Raw genomic sequence first — 22,962 nt, forward strand, 5'->3', positions numbered from 1 at the left:
TTATTGCTAGCTACATGGAAAACAGTGAGTCTAAAGATTTATGCCTCAGTCGCCCTAACGATTCAATGATAGCTTTTGACATTGTAAGATTTCATTCTCTGCAGTTCTTAAAGAGTTGGTCTTGAGATTATCAAATTACAGTAACTCATTGTAGCCGTGGGAAGATGCCAGCTCAAAAGCACCTGCAACAACAATCATACGAAAGGTATATCTGAGGCTTCCATCCCAATTGAATTGATATTTCACTAAATTAGGTATAACATTTAGCAAGAAGAAAACTGATGTTCAGATGCACCACAAAACAAACAAATAACCTGAAGCTCTTACAAACAATCAGACATTTTGCATGCGAACGTCAAAAGCTGGAATAGCCTGAATCACATAATACGGCATCCAAGCTGCAGATACCAATCCCAAATGCACGTGTTTATGATGGGAAGAAAAAAAAAAGCATGCATCGTGGGACTGCATTCATGGGCTTGCGGCCTCCTACACAATACTGGGAGCATCTCCCACCCAGCTACAAATGGCACGGGGCCACCGGGTTCTGATACAGTCTACCAGCGGGGCATGCTGAGAAGGTTGCTTTAGCTCAAGCTCGGTCTCTTTCCCGGCGGGCTCGCTGCTTGAAGCGGTGACCACATCGGCCAGATACTCTTCCTGGGTCCACCTTGGAGGCACCGACACGCTCAATTTACAGAGCCTCGGTCTCTGCAGCGGACTCTCACCTCCTGCCGCTATGTTTCCATTCAACACCGACTTAGCAATGCCATTGAAATGGTAGATATCAAAAATCTTCTTTCCCATTAACCCAGTTGAGTCCTTAAAACCTCCCATGCTTTTATCCAGATCCAGCAAGGCCTGCCAGAACTCACTCCATACGATATACCCTATACAGCAGAGGTTTTCAAGCTTTTCAGGTGGCATTTTTATGTTGGTCTCCCTGAGAACTTGATGAAATCCTTCCACACTGATGAAGCCTCCCCCTCCACTCTGGTCCTGGGCATCAAATGCTCTTCTGATCTTCGACTCCCATTCTTCCAGCTCATTCTCTTCTTGCACAGAGGGGTCGAGTGCAAAAAGAACGGTGTAGTGGGACTCACTTCCCACCACCCAGATTGGCCACTTTGGGCATTTTAGAAACCGACCAACCTTGCAGAAATTAAGGGATTCCAAAAGGGAGAGGAATCCAACCTCCACATTTGTAGGTATGCCTTTGAGGAACATGCCACCACCAAGATCCATCCTGCCATCAAACACATTCGGGACAGCCCGTCCGCAAAGCAGTAGATTCACAATTTCCTGAGGAAAACAGGATTTGTCGGCAATTAAACTGATCTACCATAAGATCATAGATATGCTTTGCAACCAATGCACATAGCAGAATATTATTTTGCTCGGAAAATCATTTTCATAGGGATATAAACTTCAGGACTCTGCACAGGATCGTTGTTGATAGGGCACACATTTTCTTTAAATATTACATTCGAGCTATCTAGCATTCAAAGCATTTTGTGATGCATTATTAACTAGGATTTTTTTTTTATGGTACAATAAAATTCCACAAAATCCCTGAAATCATGGACATTCTAGATTTATGAGTCTCTATCATCTTACTACCATTTTGAACTTATTGTGACCACCAAACGGCTACTGAAAAATCTCAAGTATCAAAATCTAAAAATTTGAATAACAAAATAAAAAAAGATCATGATTTTGAAATCTAAGATGATCTAACACAGCCACGAGAGTTGAAGTCAAAAATGGGATAGCAAAAAACAACAGACAAACCAGGAGTTGACCTAAAATACCAAGACTAGGTAACTATAGAAGAAAACAAGCACTTCTAGGAACAGATATCTGAATGCAGGAAAGAAGAAACGTCCTATTGAGGTAGTGTTGACAGTAGTTAGGAAGAGAAATGCAGCAAATGCCAGCTCCTCAACACAGGATGAATTATATCCACTTGCAACATGCAGCTTCCATTTTGATATCAATGATAACACTTGCCTCTTCTATCAAATTTGTACGCAAAGATTTTAAAGGAACACTAACTGACAGTAAAAATAATCAAATACAACAAAGACAGATCAAGAGCTTAGCATTGCCATGAGGGATTTTGTGTCTACCAGCAATATTAATTCATACAAAACTGAGCAACAGGACTTAACAGCAAATGGGAGAACATCCATTTGCCAGTCATAGTGTTAATTTTGTATTACTATAATATAGTATGATGCAAGGTTCACATCCATACTGACACCAAACTGACTTGGTATGCTGAACTAATACCTGTAAGGGGTGTAGCAACACAGTACCAGCATAGCACCGGTAATAAGGTCCGGTGCCGAGATGGTGAACCTTAATTATGATGTACCCCCAATAGTTAGGAAAGGCTAAATGGTTTATGTAGCATCATCATGTGATTCCTTTTTTACTTTCCTTTTTCTACATAATGAACTTCACCATTTATCCAAAGAAAAGCAATTTGATAAAATATTTATCCAACAATAGATTTCAAGTCACATAATATACCTGTGAGGCATGCCCAAATGGAGCCGTGACTAGTGGTAAGCTAGGATCATCCCTATCTGCTTGAATGGATTCCTACATCATGATAAGGTCAATAAAGCTTCAGCAACAGCCACCTTTAAACAACAGGTTCTTCATATTCAAACTCATAAATTACTGATTTCTGAGCATTGGTTTTATATATATATAAAGAAATTTTAGGATTGTTGCTTTTAAAAAGACGTTATGGCAACAATGACAGACTTCTTAGTGAAAGTGATGGCAAATGTACAACTAGCTTCACCAAAACTATCCATAAGAAAGCGAGTTTGCATATGAATTATTGACCGCATATGTTAATCAGGCTCAGAACACCCATTTTCTACAAACTCCTCTCATATTCCCCAAAAAATTTCAAGTTCAAGCAAGAAGTTACATGATATCATTGAAAACTGAGTTTTTCTTTTAGCACATCTAGAGTAAGTAGCTTCCAAAGGCCCAAAAATTGCTGGCTACAGAACAGTATCTTCCTGATGTTATTTTCCTTGGTAAATGTACACTGAACAATCGAAAGCAATTGAAAATTTTCTATTACCACTAAGAATATAGTTCGAAGATGGTCATCACAATCCTGAAGTTAAAAATTTTATCATTTGAGAATGATACAGCCTCCACTGAAGTCTGAAAATAGTAGAGAAATTCCCATTAACCGAGCCATCATCTCGAAGCACTGAAAATGGTGGTTCAAAAGTTTGACTCAGATTCTGCTTGCAAAATAAATTAGGGCTGCAATTCTCTTTGCATAGTCGATGCTACCTATCAAGCATTTTCTAAAGAGTGAAGGACCCTCAATTAGATTTTGCTGTGTTTCCCCTCTCCCTAGTAAACCCCCCTTCAAATCAGTCAATTAGATTCCACATCATTTTTTTTTTCCCACTTCCCTTCAACCTTTGGATCTGAGCCATCTCCTTCATTCCTTGGATTCCTAGTATTTCCAAATCTAACCCAAATTAAATTGTTTCAAATAATTAGAAGGCTAGTTTGCACATTTATCCCAAGTATTTCAGTGGGATGTTTTTGTTGGATGTATGCCCTAGAAGTCAATCTTGACTGACACATTTCATATCTCTAGGACATGATTTTGTACTTATTGGACAGTTATATTACCATTCATATCTATGTGTCCATGAATCATCCAAGGGATTAAGACACATATTCTCAAAAAGTTAAGAATTTGAGGCATATATCATTGATGGTTGATTCTTAAATTGCTCCTGATCATAGAATCATCATGGGGATGGTGATTGATCCCGATAGACCAATGCACAGATCGCTTCTTTCGGATAGATGGATCTCGAGTCTGCAGTGTAGAGACACTGGAGCGAGAGTGCAGGTGGTTGTTGGAGAACAACTAGCACTGAGCGTGACTAACACGAGAAGTCACATGGATGTCTGTTCACTCGTTAGTGACTTTTTCGATACTGCAGTTGTATGACTGGTCCTTTGACCTGAGATGACATTATTGCTCGCAGTGAGACTGCTGGAATTTGACTGACACATCAACATGGATCTCAAAGAGCCCTTGTAGTGGATGTTGGTAACAGTTGGTCCATTGTAAGAGTGGGGTGTGCATCAAAATGGGATCTATCGACTCTAGCAGAAGGAAATAGTCCTATGGGATTTAAGAGGCTGAATCCTTAAGTCTATGGCCATAGCAGTTTGATTGATGGAAAAGAGTTTTCATAGAATCACATATGGACTTAAGCTGATTGAATCTATCATATGACCGATGTTGAGGTTTGACGATTTATCCATGACCTGCCATCTAGTCGGGACTCACGATAGAGGGACTGAATCACACGTTAACTACACCTAGAGGTTTATTTCAGTGCTACTGAGTTGCCACTATATACTGTTAGGTGTCACTAGTGGATTGTGAGAGTTCACTAGGATTGTTTTGGATCAACAATCCTTGTTGAGTTAGAGTGGAATTATTTCGATCCATTGAAAAGAGTTACAATGATACGATGATAGAGATCATTGTATGTCTCACTACCAGATAGAATTGAACTTATGAGGTCACATAACAAAAGGATTAGGTCTGGAATAAGTAATTGAGCTTATGAAGTGTCAATTGGGTTTAGAAAAACTCATTGGGTTCATGATAACCTTGCTAGCACATGGTTGGACTCAATTTCTCTTTCCGTTGGGATTACTTATTTGATAAGATAATTCTAACTTAATTATCTGCTAATAACCTACATGAATAAGATTCATGAGACTCCAATTGTTGGGTGTCTAAGGTTATGGATCACATAAATTAAGGGTGCAAGTCCCTTATGAATCTCCTTGATAGTTATTATGGGGCACCACTTTGATTTGATCAATTTGGACGTGTCCATTAATTAGAGGGCCTTTGATTTTTATATGGGGTGTCTCTTGGGTGCAAAAGAGGGTATCTAATTATGGGTGCAAGGGCTCCAATAGTTGGCGCCTAATGGACTTCCTAATGTAAGTTGGATAACTTAAGTTAATAAGAATCCTGATGCAAGTAGGACTTATATTATGAGATTGAATAGGATTCAATTCTTATGCCTATTTAAAGGACCTCCCCTAAGGTCTCTAGAGGATCAAAACCAGCAGCTCCTCACACCCAAAGGCTCTCCCCACGCCCTCTTCCTCCCCTTTTCTCTTCTCTTCTCTTGGGCGTTCTACACGCCCTTCCCTTGGGATGCGCATCCCAAGGAGTTTCATGTCCAAAGAAGTTTAGGTGCCTCTTTCTTACTGGTTTCTAACATCTAGTAGCAGCACATAGAAAGTAGAAACTCTAGAGAAGAGAAGAAGAAGATCAAGGAGAAAGATTAAATATTGATCGCGATCCAGGCTTCGTTCAAATTCAACGGGCTGAATTTTGGAGAACCAAAATTCAGATTAAAGAGGATTGTTCCAGGCTGATCCCGAGTGGATACTTGTAGATGCCGGACACTTGTGCGGCTAAGAGAGAGCCTCTTCTCTTTTAGATCCAGTTTTGAAGAAAGAGATTGCGAAACAGGTATGTGATTTGATCACAATCTGAATTTCAGCATATATCAATTTCAGCATATGAAATAGATCATGTGATTTTATATTTTTATGCATGCAAAATTAAGATTAAAATTATTTTAATCTTATTCTCCGCTGCGGTATTTAGAAAACAAAATTTTTGAAACACATATGCATGCATCAAACCCCAAAATTCAATAGTGGTATTAGAGCCATGAATTTTCATATTCTAAATTTTTAATATATATGTTTTTGAAAAGATTTCAAAATCAATTTTTTTTCTTAATACATGAGATGTATGGATGGATCTTCAAATCTAGAATTTGATTTTAGATTTAATTCTAGAATATATAATTGATATATTGATGCATGCATAGATCTGAAAATTGATCTAGAAAGAGTTCTAGTTCATGTGAAATAGATACATGCATGGAACCTGAATTTTTTTGTGATCTGAATTTTGATTCATATGTATGATATATGATTGCATATTTAGATCATAAATTTTACTTTAATCTGATTTATGATTAGTATATGATATATATGATATCATGTTTAAATCTGAAATTTTGTTTAAAATCTGATTTTACATGCGCATATGTGATATATGTTTGTATGTTAGAACTTGAAAATTGTTTTCATTTTAATACTTACTTTCATGCAAAGTATTTAGATCTGAAATATGATTTTAAAATCTGAAATTTGTGTTTGTGTACGAGGGTTTTGGTCATGGAAAAATCAAAAATTAGATCATGTAATAGGATTACATCTAAGATTTTTGATTTGAGACATATGGGTTTAATTTGATTAAGTAATTGATTAAACCGAGTCAAATGTTGAATTGAGTTAAATCACTTAAGTTAATGATCATACAATTGTTGTTGATCAAATCGATTGAGTCCCATATGTAGAATCGATTAACTTAAAGACCTAATTTGGCTTGTTGATTTGAACCTGATTCACTTGAGCTAACCAATTCTGATCAATTATCCAATTGGTGTCTAAGGCAAGTAATTGAAAGGTGGTTATTTAATTGGTTTCGTTCGCTTATCTGGCCAATTTATTGGTATCTAAAGAAAGCAATGGGGGGACCCCCACTAATCTCCACTTACCTGGCCAATTTGAAAAATTGAGTCACAAATATAGTTGCTTGGTGGTTTGATTTAGCCGATGCCAATTACATCAGTCATATGATGACTGACTAAATGAGACCTAAATCCAAATCTCTCTACAAAATATTAAGTCCAAGATCTTCTACCGTTGTAGATGTACGGGCGTACTACCGGCGTTGATTGTTCTCGGCTGGTCACAGTAGTTCAGTTGCATCGGGAACACGCAACCACTCTATTAGCAAAGAGTTGCTGCGAGGTAAAGATGGGGTTGAACCCAATAACTGTTAGGTGAAGAATCCAATGATGGCTTTACACTTGCTTGTGAACGATGGGTCTGACTTAACTAAGAAGTGCAGATAATAACTGTTAGGTGAGCCCACATGACTTAGAGACCAAGTGGCTGCAATATGCTTAGAAAAGTATCTAGACAAAGAGTTGTCCACGCATCGATGTTTATTCGTACTACCAATAACTGTTAGGTGAGATGCACGACATCGATGGGACCGCAGCATCCACTAGAAATTCAATTATCGCGTTATGGTTTTCGTTTCTCCACTCGGAGAGTGTGGAAGTTCTGATAAAATAGTGTGAGTCTCTTTTTGCATATAAAAGTCCCTAGAGCAAAATTATAAAATAAATACAAATATCCAATTAGAATCTTTGCTCTCTGCTGTTCATTATGTCAGCTTCTAACTCTTTAGCTTGAATCCTAGATATCAACCGATTAATCAAAATCGAGTACATAGACTGGCTTACAAACTTAAAAATTATTCTTAATTTTAAAAAATTAAGCAATGTTCTCTACTAGATTATTCTAATATTAACAACCCATCCAACCCATAGTCAACGAGCTATACCTGATGAGTGGATGGACAATGATAATAAAAATAGGTGCTATGCATGAGTACATGTACACTGCCAACGACATGTTGATTCATCCACAAATGTTGTAAGGCGATCAGAGTCGCACAGCGCATGTAATACATAATGGACAGTCAGTCTATGATCGTTATTTGATAATGATCGAGGACATTAAAGAGCTTAAAAGACTCGACATGACCATGCATAAGGAATTGCTTATGGATTTGATCCTGCGATCCTTGATTAGTTTATATGGATAGTTTATGGTAAACTACCATATGAAAGACCATCATGGCACTTTATCTGAATTGATCAAAGTGTTGATAACAAAAGAACATTGAAAGAGTTCAGAAGTAAATACCTGGAGAGCCTAAAGAAACAAAGACACACCTAGAGTAGGTATGTCGAAATTACTCAATACTGTCCTTACGATTTTTTCTTCTCCTAATTGAGCTACAGACTCTAGTGTAGAGTCGATGAAAAGATAGAAGACTGAGGAAGTAACCCTTGAATTGGCTATAGGGCAATAGTTGCTGCTACAGCCATGAGTATCTGTTCTTTACGATCATCGTTTGGATTTAGTTCTTAGAGACAGTCTCCATTATTTGCATGTTGATGCATATGTGAACTTAATTAAGCAATCAGTAAATGCCATTGGATCTGAGAGATCCAAAATTGAAATAAAATTTAAAGTATATGTGGAACCTATAGCTAAGTCATATTGAAAAAGAAATGATTAACAAACTGAAAAAATATGGACTTGGGCTCATTGACTGTTGAGTCAAATCTAGTTTGTGTATCATTTCTTTGAGGAAATATGACCGAGTTACTCTTGTGGGATAAGAGAAAAAGGACCACTGAGATACTTATCCTTGTACACATTTGATGTGTGTAGCCCATGTGATGTACTAATCAAGGAGTTGTCTCTACTTTATATATGAGATATAAATCTGAATTTTTTGAAAGATTCAAAAAATTCAGATGTAAGTAAAAAAATAAATTGAAAAATTTTTGAAGGTACTTCGATCGGATCGAGGATGCAATATCATTGAAAGAAATTTCTCGATTATCTCATAAAATGACATTGTTTCATATTGGACCCCTCTTAGTAAATCTCAGCTCAATGAGATAAAAAGAGTCATTGGACTATATGAGATATGATCTGATCCATAATGAAATTCACTAATTTATTTATATTTTTTTAGGGACATGCTTTATTTCTATGAAATTGGGTTCTCTCAAAATCTGTTCCTATCACACCATATAAGATATGACATAGTGAGAACTGAATCTTGATTATTTTGAGATTCAAGAATGTCCAGTCGGTGTCTAGAACAGCAGGTGGATATGTTAGAGGATAGGTCTATAAAGTTCTTCCTAAAAGAGTTTAAGATAGTACTTTTCAATGGGATTACAATGTGATTGTGACTCAATGCTATCTTCTTGAAAAACTGTTTAACCAAGATAAAGCAGTGGGAGGAAAATTAAGTTCTAAGAGTGTCTCTGAAAAGCAGAGAGCCTTGGGACCTTAAGAATATATTAATCATGAGCCAGTATACGTGTATTCCTCCTCTACCTCATACACATGGTAGGATCTCCAATCCTCTCGAAAGATACTTGAGTATGCTTAACAGAGGATGTAGAGAAAATCGTTTCTCATGGAAGATGGGGAACATAGAGATGATCCCAGAATCTACAACGAGACGATGTAAGACATCGACTCCAAGAAAAGATGTGAAATAGCTTTTCTGAGTAGAGATCTTTTGAAAATTTCTATATGAAATAGCCTATAAATTTTACTTCATGTGATAGGTGATCACAAAGACCACAATATCCTTGGAGTTGGAATATTCATTTCAATGATATGATCAAATTGTTTGATCAGATATGAGGAATTATGGATTTCAAAAAGATCAGTGGGAGTATCCAATATTGACATCGGTTAAAATATGATTGAATATAGATTTCTCCATGAAAGACATAAAGTGAGCATCCTAAAGATCTATAGAGATATATATAATTGGATGCTTGTATTTTCACAGATAAAGTACAGAGACTGGATGCTGAAAGCGTTCAGCATAGAAATCTCAGAGAGGGGTCTGCTCCCCTCTTGGACATAGTCGTATGCTATAAAGTACTTGAATTGATTATACTGTGATTATCACAAGTAGATATCAGTTGTATCTATACTGTGAGTGCTGGATTGCTGTGAAATCATTCTTAAGCTCTTAAGAAAAACTAAGGACATGTTCGGAGAAGGATCAAAGCTAGGAGTGGGAGGATACACCAATTCAGACTTTATGTCTGATGTTGATGGTAGAATGTCTACATCATGGATGTGTTCCTATGTCGATATCTTGGAAGGATTCCAAATAATCGATCAATGGAAGCTGAGTACACTGTAGATGTGTAGGATGCATTCTGGTTGTAACGTTAATTGCAGAATTAGTTGTCATACCATCAGATACCGTGACACTATACTGCAAAGATAATGACTCCATACTCTTGCTAAGGAGCCTAGGTCTCACCAGATATCCAAGCACATAGAACAGCAGAACACGCGACTACCTCAAGTAGAAATATGTAGAGGTGTAAAGAGTAAACTCCACATGTGATGTGGATGATCCACTAGTAAGTCACTTGGCTAGCCTAAGACTATAGCCTGTCTTGCGAAGATAAGGCTTGGTATATGGTAGATTGATTTTAGTGCAAGTGGAAGATTATTGGATATATGTCCTAGAAGCCAATCTTGATTGACACATTTCATAACTTTAGGACATGATTGTGTACTTATTAGGCAGTTATATTACCATTCATGTCTATGTGTCTATGAATCATCCAAGGGATTAACAAGATGATGATACATATTCTCAAAAAGTTAAGAATTTGAAGCATATGTCACTGATGATTGATTTCTAAATTACTTCTAATCATAGGATCATTATGGGAATGATGATTAATCCAAATAGACCAGTGCACGGATTGCTTTCTTCGGACAGATGGATCTCGAGTCTGCATTGTAGAGACACTGAAGCGAGAGTGCAGATGGTTGTTAGAGAACTAGCACTGAGCGTGACCAACACGAGAAGTCACATGGATGTCTGCTCACTCGATAATGACCTTCTCGATGCTGCAGTTATATGACTGATCTTTTAACCTGAGATGACACTACTGCTCGCAGTGAAGCTACTGGAGTTTGACTGACATATCAACATGGATCTCGAGGAGCCCTTGTAGTGGATGTTGACGACAGTTGATCTACTGTAGGAGTGGGGTGTGCATCAAAATGGGATCTATCGATCCTAACAGAAGGAAATAGTCCTATAAAATTTAAGAAGCTGAGTCCTTAAGTTTATGACCATAGCAATTTGATTGATGGAAAAGAATTTTCATAGAATTACATATGGACTTAAGCAGATTGAATCTATCATATGACCGATGTTGAGGTTTGACGATTTATTCATGACCTGCCATCTAGTCGGGACTCACGATAGAGGAATTGAATCACACGTTAACTACACCTAGAGGTTCATTTCAGTTCTACTGGGTTGTCACTACATACTGCTAGGTGTCACTAGTGGATTGTGAAAGCTCACTAGGATTGTTCTAGATCGACAATCCTTGTTGAGTTAGAGTGAAATTATTTTGACCCATTGAAAAGAGTTTCAACGATACGATGATAGAGATCATTGTATGTCTCACTACCAGATAGAATTAAACTTATGAGGACACACAACAAAGAGATTAGACTTGGAATAAATAATTGAGCTTATGAAGTATCAATTGGGATTAGAGAAACCTATTGGATTCATGGTAACCTTGCTAGCACATGATTGGACCCAATTTCTCTTTCCGTTGGGATTACTTATTTGAAAAGATAATTCTAACTTAATTATCTGCTAATATCCTACATGAATAAGATTCATGAGACTCCAATTGTTGGGTGTCTAAAGTTATGGATCACATAAATTAAGGGTGCAAGTCCCTTATGAATCTTCTTGATAGTTATTATAGGGCGCCACTTTGATTTGATCAATTTGGACGTGTCCATTAATTAGAGGGCCTTTGATTTTTATATGGGGTGTGTCTTGGGTGCAAAAGAGGGTATCTAATTATAGGTGCAAGGGCTCCAATAGTTAGCGCCTAATGGGCTTCCTAATGTAAGTTGGATAACTTAAGTTAATAGGAATCCTAATGCAAGTAGAACTTATATTACGAGATTGAATAGGATTCAATCCTTATGCCTATTTAAAGGGACCTCCCCTAAGGTCCCTAGAGGATCAAAACCAGCAGCCCCTCACACCCAAAGGCTCTCCCCACGCCTTCTCTTCCTCCCCTTTTCTCTTCTCTTAGGCATTCTACACACCCTTTCCTTGGGACGCCCTTACCTTGGGACACGCATCCCAATGAGTTTCACGCTCAAAGGAGTTTGGGTGCCTCTTCCTTGCTGGTTTCTAACATCTGATAGCAGCACATAGCAAGGAGGCACTCTAGAGAAGAGGAGAAGAAGAAGATCAAGGAGAAAAATTAAGTGTTGATTGCGATCCAGGCTTCGTTCAGATTCAGCAGGCTGAATTTTGGAGAACCAAAATTCAGATTAAAGAGGACTGTTCCAGGCTGATCCCGAGTGGATACTCGTAGAGGCCGGACACTTGTGCAGCTAAGAGAGAGCCTCTTCTCTTTCAGATCCAGTTTTGAAGAAAGGGATTGCGAAACAGATATGTGATTTGATTACAATCTGAATTTCATCATATATTAATTTCAGCATATGAAATACATCACGTAATTTTATGTTTTTATGCATGCAAAATTAAGATTAAAATTATTTTCATCTTATTCTCCGCTGTAGTATTTAGAAAATAAAATTTTTGAAACACATATGCATGCATCAAACTCCAAAATCCAACATTTTTAACTTTAGTTAGATTTATGCCCTTGGCATTTCATCCATGCAGTTTGGACTCTCCTTTGGGCATGCCAAGTGTTCAATATTTGTACTCCTTAAGATTCTCATTTTTTTCTTTTTTCCCATTTGACTCTAGTATCTTGATTGTTCTATACTATAATTCAGATCTTCATTTCTCCTCACAATTGGATTTACTGATCTTCTTTAAAATAATATTGGCTTTGGCTTCTTTCTTGATGACTAGTTTCATTTTCCCATTCTCAAATGGCCACAATACTTTCAAGGACATACCACATAATTTTATAATTTTTACATCATTCTATATTTTATGATCTATTTATTTTCATCTTCAACACTTCAATATGAATCCATTACTTGAGCTGACAAAAAAAAATCATATTCTTTTGCTTCTATTTAATAGACAATCCTCTCTTTGGCTTCAAGGCAAGATTTGAATCCTTCTATTGTCTTTCAACAGATTCATGAACCAAGGACCCTCCTCCTCCTTCCTTAGATGAATTTCATAAAGACAGCTGGCCCTTCTTGCAAATTCCTTGCTTAATTTCTTTTTGTTGCATTATAGATAATCTAGATGTGGTCTCCTAGCAGGCACCTTTGCTATTGTCTCATCTCCTAGCAGGCCCTGCTGCTATTCTCTGCTGTTTGTCACATCACTCTCCTTTTTTGAAGCTTTTGCTAACTCTGTGTTTAGAAAAAATGATGTGGAGAGCCCCATTTCACTTTGCTTAGAGACCTTGAGACTTGAGCATCATTATATGTTCTCTCATCATACATGCACTAGGTTTTTGACCTTTTCTATCTTGTATACGATGAAACCCCTTAGATTTTTAAATATTTATATGATGAATATCTAGTTGGAGTGATTGCTTTAACAATTTATGAAATTGATAAAACCTTTTCTAAATGTTATGTTAGACTAGATACCTTATATGAAGTTGTGTTAGAAGTATATATATAATGATGATGACAACTTATTCAATAGTTTTAAGTGTGAAGGTGACATATGAAGTTTCCAAAGTGTCCTAGGAGCTGAATGTCAAGGAACCCAAAACCTGGGAGTATCAGGTAACAAGCTGCCAGAATTTCCATGTCAGAGATATCATCATATCTTAAAGTTCTTTAGCTGTTCATATCAACAAAACCTTCCAAAGCTCAAAATCTATATAGCAATTATTTCAGTGCTATCATTTCTGTTGTCACCCAATCATGATGCAATAAGCTTCTTCCATATCATGTCAGCTTGCCTTTTCCCCTTCTTCACCCGCATCATATTATCACAACCTCTGCACATCAGTAACTTTGGGGTCGCTTAACACTTTTAAGAACTCAATTCATGACCATTTGAAGTCATCCCTTGATACGATGCCTTTATATCCAATACTTGTACAACTGTCACTATGCTACCTCTCTAAAATTTTCTTTTCCCTTTTAGTGGATTTACCATATAGTACAAACTTAATTATCATCCTCAAGGTGAAATTTTTAGCTGTTTAATTCAAAAAGATGGTTCTTCCAGAGGTACTCATCTATCCCCTGCATGAAAAACCATAAATGGATTGTATGTACTGAAGTCCATAACTAGGTTCTACATATGTGTCCCATATGGCAAACGGGCAAAGTATTATATGGCGAGCCTAATCTATGTATTTTGTATTAATTCCCAAAAGAGAGATTGCAATTGCAAGATTTAGTAAGTAAATAAGCCAATAAAACAAAATGAAGTGAATATAAATGCCAAATAACAAAGTCCAAAAAATAAAGTTATGAAATATACTTCTTAAACAAGGAAAAACAGTGGTATTAAATTCATATGCTGGTATTATAATGCAAAGTCATAGACCGTTATGCACACCAGTCCTCGTGAAAGCAGAGCAGATATAAGAAATAGTATTGCCCCCATACGACTTCGAAATACAGGAAGCATTGCCATAAGCTGACTAAAAGCAGCTGTCCATGAAGCATATGTTTTGACTCTTAGAACTTTCTGCAAATCTGAAGCTGACTCAATTGAAAGACCTTCTAAGGCTTTAGTTACCATCTGTTTAAATGTCATCAATAGCATTATAAAATTGAAACAACCGCAAGTTAGTAGGCTGAAAATGACTGTTAGAAAATTTATCTATCATCATCACCTCATTCTGATCAAATTCAGATCCATCATCTGCATGATGGCTTGAAAATCCTAGGGTTGCAACCACAGCTTTCTTTCCGCTCCCACATAAAAATAATATTTCAACCATACTATGAACCAACGCTCTGAAAAACAAACTTGTGGTCAGCATTTGATATTCAAAAATAAAAGATATTGACTAAGAAAAGCCATCCAACTGGAAAGAACAAAAAGAATCCCACAATGATAAATAAATATATAAATAAGTAAACTTGCCATCCTACATACCATTGATCTTGGCAGAAAAGTTTAAATTCTAGATGAATCCCAAGCACGTGCGCGCGCGCACACACGCACACAAAAAAAAAAAGAGATCTGTTGTAACCTCCACCATGTCTGCTTTCACATCTCATGAGACCATACATTTCAGTCATTTAACCGATACCTTCTAAGATATAACTAACATAACATCAAAACCAATATAGGGCATTAGACGGGAATCTGGGCACTCTCAGCATCCAGAGGTCAGCTCAATGATCAAAAATTAGTAAATCCTGCCAACCCACACAATCAGCTTCCTATCACCGTTTCTCCCCTTCAACAATTGCTAAATGAATGTATAAAATGTAAAAGAGCTTCTCATGAGGTTGTGTGAGGGTATGAATCCCTTTATTATATGTAGTCCCAAATTCATAGCCTTTCTATTTAATCAAAATTCATTGTTTGTTCCATTGTCACAAGAAAAATAAAGAACTTCTTTCAAAACTGACAGTTGCATCAATTTAGATGGAAGCAAATGTCAAAACTGACACCTCATACAGTTGTTGTCTTATGGCTAGCAGCATACCATGCGATAGTATGGAGAGTCCCATACCATCCTGACCCATATTGGTAAGCTGCCAGAATGGGGTCTGATATCAAGGCTGGAAACCTTAGTTTGGGACATCCAAGCAACAATTTATGGTCAAAAATAAACAATATGTAATTTGCTAGATAAAATGAGATCATCCAATCCTACTTTTATTTCAAAGAAAATCATTGACTCTAGGCGTCTCCCTTCCATTTCTGCTATCCCTTCTTTTTTTTTTTTTTTAACATTACCTCCTTATAGACACATGCACTCATTTCCTTTCTGCCATCACTTGTTTTCTCCTTCCCTCTTTTTGAGTATGGTGCTCTTTCCTTTTTTTTCCTAGCTGAACATACCTTCCCTTCTCACTTAGTGGTCCCCTCATTCTTTCTTCCCCGTAGTCCCCTCCATGACCATATCACAGCTAAGCAGGAAGAAAACAGATGAGTCATATTTGTCTTCTTTCACCCTCTTTTTCCTTAGATGTTTCCACCATGCATGTTATTCGTGTTTCCAGATCAGGCCAAACAAAACTATACAAAATTATCTTGATAAACTTTCAGCATTCTCATTCCCTTGTCATGAATCCAAATGGCGAAGCATAAGGGATAAATTGTTACAAGTATGACAGAGAATGTTACTGCAATCATTTCGAGTCAAAAGGTATCTTCCAAAATCAGCATCATTTTGCTGAAGTTAGCAGTGATATTGCTAAGCAAATAAACTTGTATTTTTCAGAATCAGCATGTCAAAGGAAATTATCATTTGCAACAAGAGATCAAAGTTATTATATGGTATAAACAAGACAAATTGATATGTCTAAAGAATCCGCAAAGACATAAAAATGCCCTTAATGGCAAAACATAACAAGTTCAAAGAAGAATACAATAACCAATTGGCAACATTTTGTTTTCAGCAAGCACAAATATGATCCATAAAAAACAAAGGAGATACATTTACAGCTAGATGAGAGTTATTATGGGCAGAGTAATCACCTTTGTTTTCTATCATCAGTTATAGATGCAAAATTATCAGTTGCTGCAAATGGACTTTGACAAAATCTCCTTTGAACTAAACTATACAGTGGACTATTTGCTTCAAGTTTACCCAACTCATCTGGAAAAAATAAAAGATATTTGAGGACATAGGCCTGCAGGACAAAGAAAAAAAAAATAATGTCAGAAAAGAAAAATTAATGTCAGAAAAGATCTTAGGAAAAAAATGAATAACAATGCTTAAGGCCAGTATTGCAATATAGAAGGGTTGGTGTATATAATAATATCAATTCAGCACATCCATAGTCACTGCCATAAAATGTTCTACACTTAACCTGCAAATAGCAACATTTGGAAGTACAATTTATTATGTTATAAGCATGTAATCCACTAAAAATGCATATAAATTTTTCATGAGATTGTCTCACAACAACAAATTGCAACAGATTGTTAACAATTGAGACATCTGCTTGCCAGCCAAATCTTTAGAGAAACTGAATACTTATGCAAATATGGAACATGATAGACCTTTTTTTCCTTTCATATATTACCCCCTTTATCAGCTTGATACAAGTTCACCTTACCATTTCATATCATGTTCCTGTACATGCCTGAGCTAGTCCAGTGAATGGCAAAAGGAAATGAGAAAGTAAACATAAAATGGCAATAGGACTACTTGATTGGGAAACACCATATAGAGAACTTGCACACATTTCTAACAACAGCTATGATCTTAATAAGCACTGAAAACAAATAACAGAAGGCTATGAAACAAGTCAAGACCCAGCTGATAATCGAGGCAGCATACTATGAGAATTTCATAACAATTCAGTTATTGATGCTATCTAAGAGCAACACTTGATAACATAAAGGTGGGAAAAAGGTTCAAAACAGTTCGATCAACATGTTCTCTTAGCAAGAAGGACAAGAGAATTATGCCGAAAAATCAAAAGGTAAAAAATGTGATAGGAGAAATGAAGGTTTATGTAAAGGTGAAAATGCATACAGAGAGTATCTTTACCAGAATCAATACAAAACAAGGAAGAGGGGAAATACAAGTAAGAAATAAAATAAGCTTTGCATGAATATACACAATCAAACCTGCCAATTGTAAATGCAACCATTATTCCAACTATATGGTCAATCTTAGAAGTTACTAAGCAAGAGATATGTGTTTTGGTATCCACAACAAATGAATTTGAATTAAAATGAATTTTGACTTTTTCCAAGCAATAAGGTCTTATAAATTCAGGGTCTACCATCTTTTGCAAATTCGCTGTAAAGAAATCTCAAAGGCTAAGCATTCTAAGGACATCAATGAATTGGGAAATACAAAATTACTGAAAGTCAAAACAATCACAAGATAACAATAAAACACAGCAAGATTGGATGAAAAAATTGATTGTGAGGCAGAAATGAAGCATGGAATGTAAAATGACAAGCAGAGAGTGTGCTACCTGTATGGTTGCCAAGACACCACAAGGACCTCCCTCATGCTGGACCAGACCCATGCATGTTGCTGGATCAGAGCTAAACCTATATGCATTAGTTCATAGAAAATCAGCAAGACAGAGGAAATAAAAGACAGGGAGTCTGTTAGTACTGCAATCAAATTTTCAGAACTTGGTTATTTAAGCATTACTAAAAAAGTCACTTTTTATTTGGAAGTTTTAAAGCACTTGGAAAAGGTTGAATAAATCAGAGAGGTTACAGTTTCAATAACAAAGGGCTCTTGGTTGGTATTGGTACTTGTTGATATGATGTCATAGCAGCAAACCCAGGTAATTATTAGCCCTGCAGAGATAGGTAATGATAGGTGTGACCAGGGCCATAGAGCTGTAAAGGCAGAGGACTAATTGATGGTACAACAGCACTGGTGGGACATGTGCATTAGAAGAATAAAAGTAACAAGCATATCATAAGAACAGTTATTACCTGTTTTTTTATTACCAAAATCAACACAAATGCCTAGTCATTGTCAACACAGCTTTGAGAAAAAAAGAACTATTTTCCAATAGAGATTCAGAGAATCAAGGATCCAAGTCCCCCATGAATCCAAACTTCATGCGTGAAGAACATGATTGTATCATCCAAACACGATATAAAATGCGAAGCAAGTATTTTGGTGACGAATCAACAACACCCTAAAATCAATACTTCCAACAGTGCCTTAGCAAAAGCAAGTCAAAAGCCAAATCAACAACCTTTAGGCTTAAGCATCCCTTAAAATTTGCACTAAGCAATATTAATCTTACAATTTGTATTGTGGTGCACTCTAATGACTGCATCTTTCTATCTTAATCATGTTGAAATTCCAGAAGTGAAATGAGATCCCCAGCATTTAAATATCGAGTTCTATGTGCAAGCTTCAACCTTGGATACCAATCAATGCCACACAGGTTGTAGCTCAATTTTAAAAGCATTGATTTTCATGAAACACCTTTATCAGCAATAAACACTGAATATTAGATTATTTTTTGGAAAGAGCTATACAGATGCAGCATTTTTTTAGGATATTTTGAATTCTGATGTTTACCAAAAAGATCCTGCACTGTCAGCATTGAACCAGTTTGTGCTAGAAACTAGAAAGTGCCCACAAGGAGATATGCATTAAAAGAAGGGAAATCTCTGGTCACGGACTACTCAATGTTGACTCAAGATTTTATCCAAAGCCCGAAAGCTTAATGGGAAACCTTCACGATTTCACCCATATGACTTTAGACAACAATTATTAGGCCCAGTTGCTAAACACAAAGCGCTCCACTCTTCAAATCATGGCATTCTCTCTTAAGTCAGAACCAATATGTTGCACTACTAACTGACAAACAACCTGCCTTGATTATTCAGCAAGATCTAAAGATCCACCTCTATGACCTCATAATTTCCTTAAACATATCCCAAACCTTGTGTCAGACAGGATACAGCATCAGTAAAAAAAAAAGATACTTCCTCTGCAAATAAATGATGATATTTTTGACAGCTGTTAACTCTCCATTAAAAAGTGTTTTCCCAATGTCTCTCCAAATCTAAATGACAAGTAAATATTTCTCTACTGAACTGAATTTGTACTCTCTCCAGCCTTCAGACACACATACCTTTTTGCCCAGTTCAAGGTTTGCAGCACATCCAAGTCCCCTCATCTTCAACACTCTATGGAAGCCAGACAATCCAAAAGGAGCTAAGCATCCTATATTTACTGGTGGGCAGTTGATGGATTGACATACCATTTAGTTTAAATTTTAAAGAACTGAAGTTAGGAAACAGGTATTCATACTGAGTTAAGCTGTTCACTATTCATCATAAGCAGTTGCAAAGTTCATGAGAAGTCCATAATCAGCTATTGTTAAAATCATCAAGGAATATCTTTAATTTATGAAATTCTCAATAATACATATAGACAGCAGAAGCTAAGGTCATCCATCACCAATTTCTTTTTTCACCCGAAAGCCTTCCAACAGAATGTGGACCTTAGTGCAGCGACATCATAAAACTATATAACTTTGAAATGTTCATAGTGCAGATAATGGCCCTCTAGGTTTCATTTAACACCAACGACAGTGTAAAAATATAAATAAAAACAAAGAAGAAAACTTTCGTATATATGGTTCCTGGTTAACGAAAAACTGCTGAAAGCATCAAAAAGCCATGAAAAAAATATAATCAAACGGGCAAAAAGGAAAAAAAAAAAAAAAAAAGAGTAGAAACCAAAAAAAGACTGGGAAATTCCAACAGGTAGACCAGTCATACTCACCTGATACCCTGATTGCTCCATTGTGCCAGCACATCCCTCGACACGCCATTCCCGAACACCATCAAAAACAGCTGGTCGACGTCCGAGGACGATAGCTCCTCCCCAGAATCCAAACCCCTGCGCTCCCCCTCCTCCACCTTTCCTCCTTGCGGAGCACCCACTTCGGCTTTCGCCGCCGAGGGCCCCACGGCCGCGGCAGCGCTCTTGCCCACCACCTCCTCCCTCGCGCCCACCGGCCGTGCAGAGCTGGCGCTCTTGTTCTCCATTGCCCTGATCCGCTTCTCGGCCGTGATCCGCTTCTCCGCCGCCGACGCCAGAAGCTCCCTCTGCAACCTCCGGTTCCGCGCCTCCACCGACTCCTCCCCGCTCTCTCTCGGCTTGCTCCGCTTCGCCTCCGGCATCGAGCTCTGGAGGCTCATCCGCAGTGCCATCTGAAGCTCCTCGTCCTCGCGATCCGCCATGGGAAGAGATACCACCGACAAAATCCCAAAATCACAGCCGAACCCTACGGAACAGAAATCTAGGGTTTCGATCGATCGAATTAGAACACCACGAGAGATCGAACCAGCGGGAGAATAATTTTGGTATCGATCGGATGGTATCTAACATGGAATTCGATTCGATAAAAGATTCAGTTGGGGAATTCAGATTGGAAACCCTAGAGGCTAGGGGCATTCGGCAGCGAGGGTTCGTCGAGGCGGAGACGGCCGGTCGACGGGAGGCGGAGAAGGAAGCGAGACGGGATCGCAAAGTAAAAATACCGTCCGCTTCCCTACCACCCGCGGCCGGATAGATTTACCAAAATGCCCTTGCACGTGCATCAGTTGTAGGGATCTCCGGCCGTCCATCTGGTCCATACGTGCAAAGAAGCAGATTACGGCCGTCTGATGCTGTTCGGGATCTCGATAATTTAGTTTAACTTGGTGGTGAAGTTGGGAGAGTGTCTTCCGAAACGTTACTGGTTTGAGGCGGCTTCATTCAAGTGAAGCAGGCAAGGAGTGCACCCAGCGTCGGGACGGGGTTGCATCTTTCGCGCCAAAGAAGAATTAACATTACTTCGCACGAATTCACCGTTGGATCGCGTATCGATCTGCGCAGCAAATTGTGGAAAAGTTTGGGGTGCTTTGACAGCTGCGCATAACGCGATCCCACGCTGTGCTGTCTGAAGAATTGGCGAGGTCGGAACGACTTTGGTAGCGAAATGGCCGCGTCTGAAGAATTGGCGGGGATATGACCCTACAGAACGCAGACAAGATCACCAAATGGCATGGCGCCTCTGCCCTTTGTCATGTTGGGTCGGAACGAGTTTGGTAGCGAAATGGCCGCGTGGTGACATTCAAATTAGGATGCCAATGGAAATGAGAGATTAATACATAATCGCGGGTTCTGATCACGGCATTATTCCATTAGTAAATTTGAAAGGAATCATTATTTACCATTATAAAGATTATAACTTATAACAATTAATATGTACTTTACAATGTATAATTTAATAGTAAAATAATAACTGTTATAAGAGTGTTGTGGTGAAAATTAATAAATAACAGAAAATTAATATTTTCAAATCATTATTCACTTAATATAAATTTTATCACCTTTGAATGGTGAAAAACGTGTTTAAAATAACAGAAAAATTATAAATTGTTGTTACTTGGAGACTTTGGTTGGTGGGTCTCGCTCCTTTTATTCAAAAATATATTATTTATTTGAAAGAACAATAAAAATGCAAATAACAACTACTGCTTTTTGCTACGATTGCCCATTCTAGCACCAAATAATCCATTGTAGCTCTCATTATCTTTTTATTTATAATACTATGGAGGTGTCTGAAATTATTATAAGTCATTCTAATATCGTAATGGCTGTCATTTTAATCATCGTTTCAAAACTAGAGGCTAGATAACTGTGTTGCTGTTAAGTGGAAGAATGAAAGGCTTTGATCATAAGAGAGGAAATATCAACTGCTTCTATCTCTATATATGATATAAGCACATCAGCTATTAGTTCGTGCACTCCTCGTTTTAGGAGTTTGGCAAATTGGAACATATTGGTGTATCCAGTGTCTAAGCCATACTAACTGGCATCCATTTCATCCATTCTAGTTCAAGAAACTAAATACTATATTGGACTAAAAAATGACTAAATCTTGCCAAGACTATTATTGATTAGAACTTAATCAAGAACAAGATTTGTCATTTTGATGACAGATCTTGTATTGATACCATCCTATTATAATGTTAGTACGCTAATCGATACAGCATATGATAGTATCGGTATAATATACCATATCGATATAATATAATATGTTCTGTAACAGATAGTATAAGATGGTATAACAAATCTTGGTCAAGAGTTTTCCAGACCCATTTAATTCAGATCAGGTGTGGAGTTTTCATAAAAAAGAGAAGGATGCATGGCCCAAGAGTCACTTTTTCCTATTTTTGTATGACATGGTAGTCACCATGTGGAGATCCTGCTAACATTGACAGCACGTAAAAACTTATGATAATTGATGTAACTTCAGTTTCCATGAAGTCATTTGGAGTTCTGACTGGATGTCTTAACATAGTGAATCGCATTCAAAGACTGGTAGCTAAAATACTTGAAGAATATAGCTTCCATGGAAACATGTATGGCCTCTTCTTGAAAGACCACATTAGAACAATTATTAACTCTCACTTTGAAATGATCCAATCCCTTGGCACACAATGACATATTTACCGAAAGGGTTTTATCAAACAACTTCAGTTTGTTGCTATGTTAACCTGCACCTTGAAAAAGTCCAAAACAAAATCCTAATCAG

At 37.4% G+C, this 22,962-nt stretch overlaps 1 protein-coding gene across 4 annotated transcripts; it reads right to left on the reverse strand.

Annotated features, from left to right (window-relative positions):
* Positions 1-197: 197 nt before the first annotated feature.
* Positions 198-20,931, reverse strand: LOC105052010 (uncharacterized). 4 transcript variants are annotated; one of them, XM_010932685.4, is made up of 7 exons: positions 20,160-20,930; positions 17,866-17,944; positions 16,409-16,563; positions 14,586-14,709; positions 14,294-14,491; positions 2,536-2,607; positions 198-1,302 (listed from the first exon to the last, which is right to left on the reverse strand). In XM_010932685.4, exons 1-7 carry the CDS (start codon positions 20,618-20,620, stop codon positions 490-492), a joined length of 1,902 nt encoding a protein of 633 aa, XP_010930987.1. In that variant the 5' UTR covers positions 20,621-20,930; the 3' UTR covers positions 198-489. The 4 variants fall into 4 exon arrangements, with proteins under 4 accessions (XP_010930987.1, XP_010930988.1, XP_010930989.1 ...); XM_010932686.4 differs by having other exon boundaries at positions 14,306-14,491; positions 20,160-20,927; XM_010932687.4 differs by lacking the exon at positions 14,294-14,491 and having other exon boundaries at positions 20,160-20,931.
* Between the last annotated feature and the right edge of the window lie 2,031 nt (positions 20,932-22,962).

Source organism: Elaeis guineensis, chromosome 9 (genome assembly GCF_000442705.2).
Source record: "Elaeis guineensis isolate ETL-2024a chromosome 9, EG11, whole genome shotgun sequence".
Classification (NCBI taxonomy): Eukaryota; Viridiplantae; Streptophyta; class Magnoliopsida; order Arecales; family Arecaceae; genus Elaeis; species Elaeis guineensis.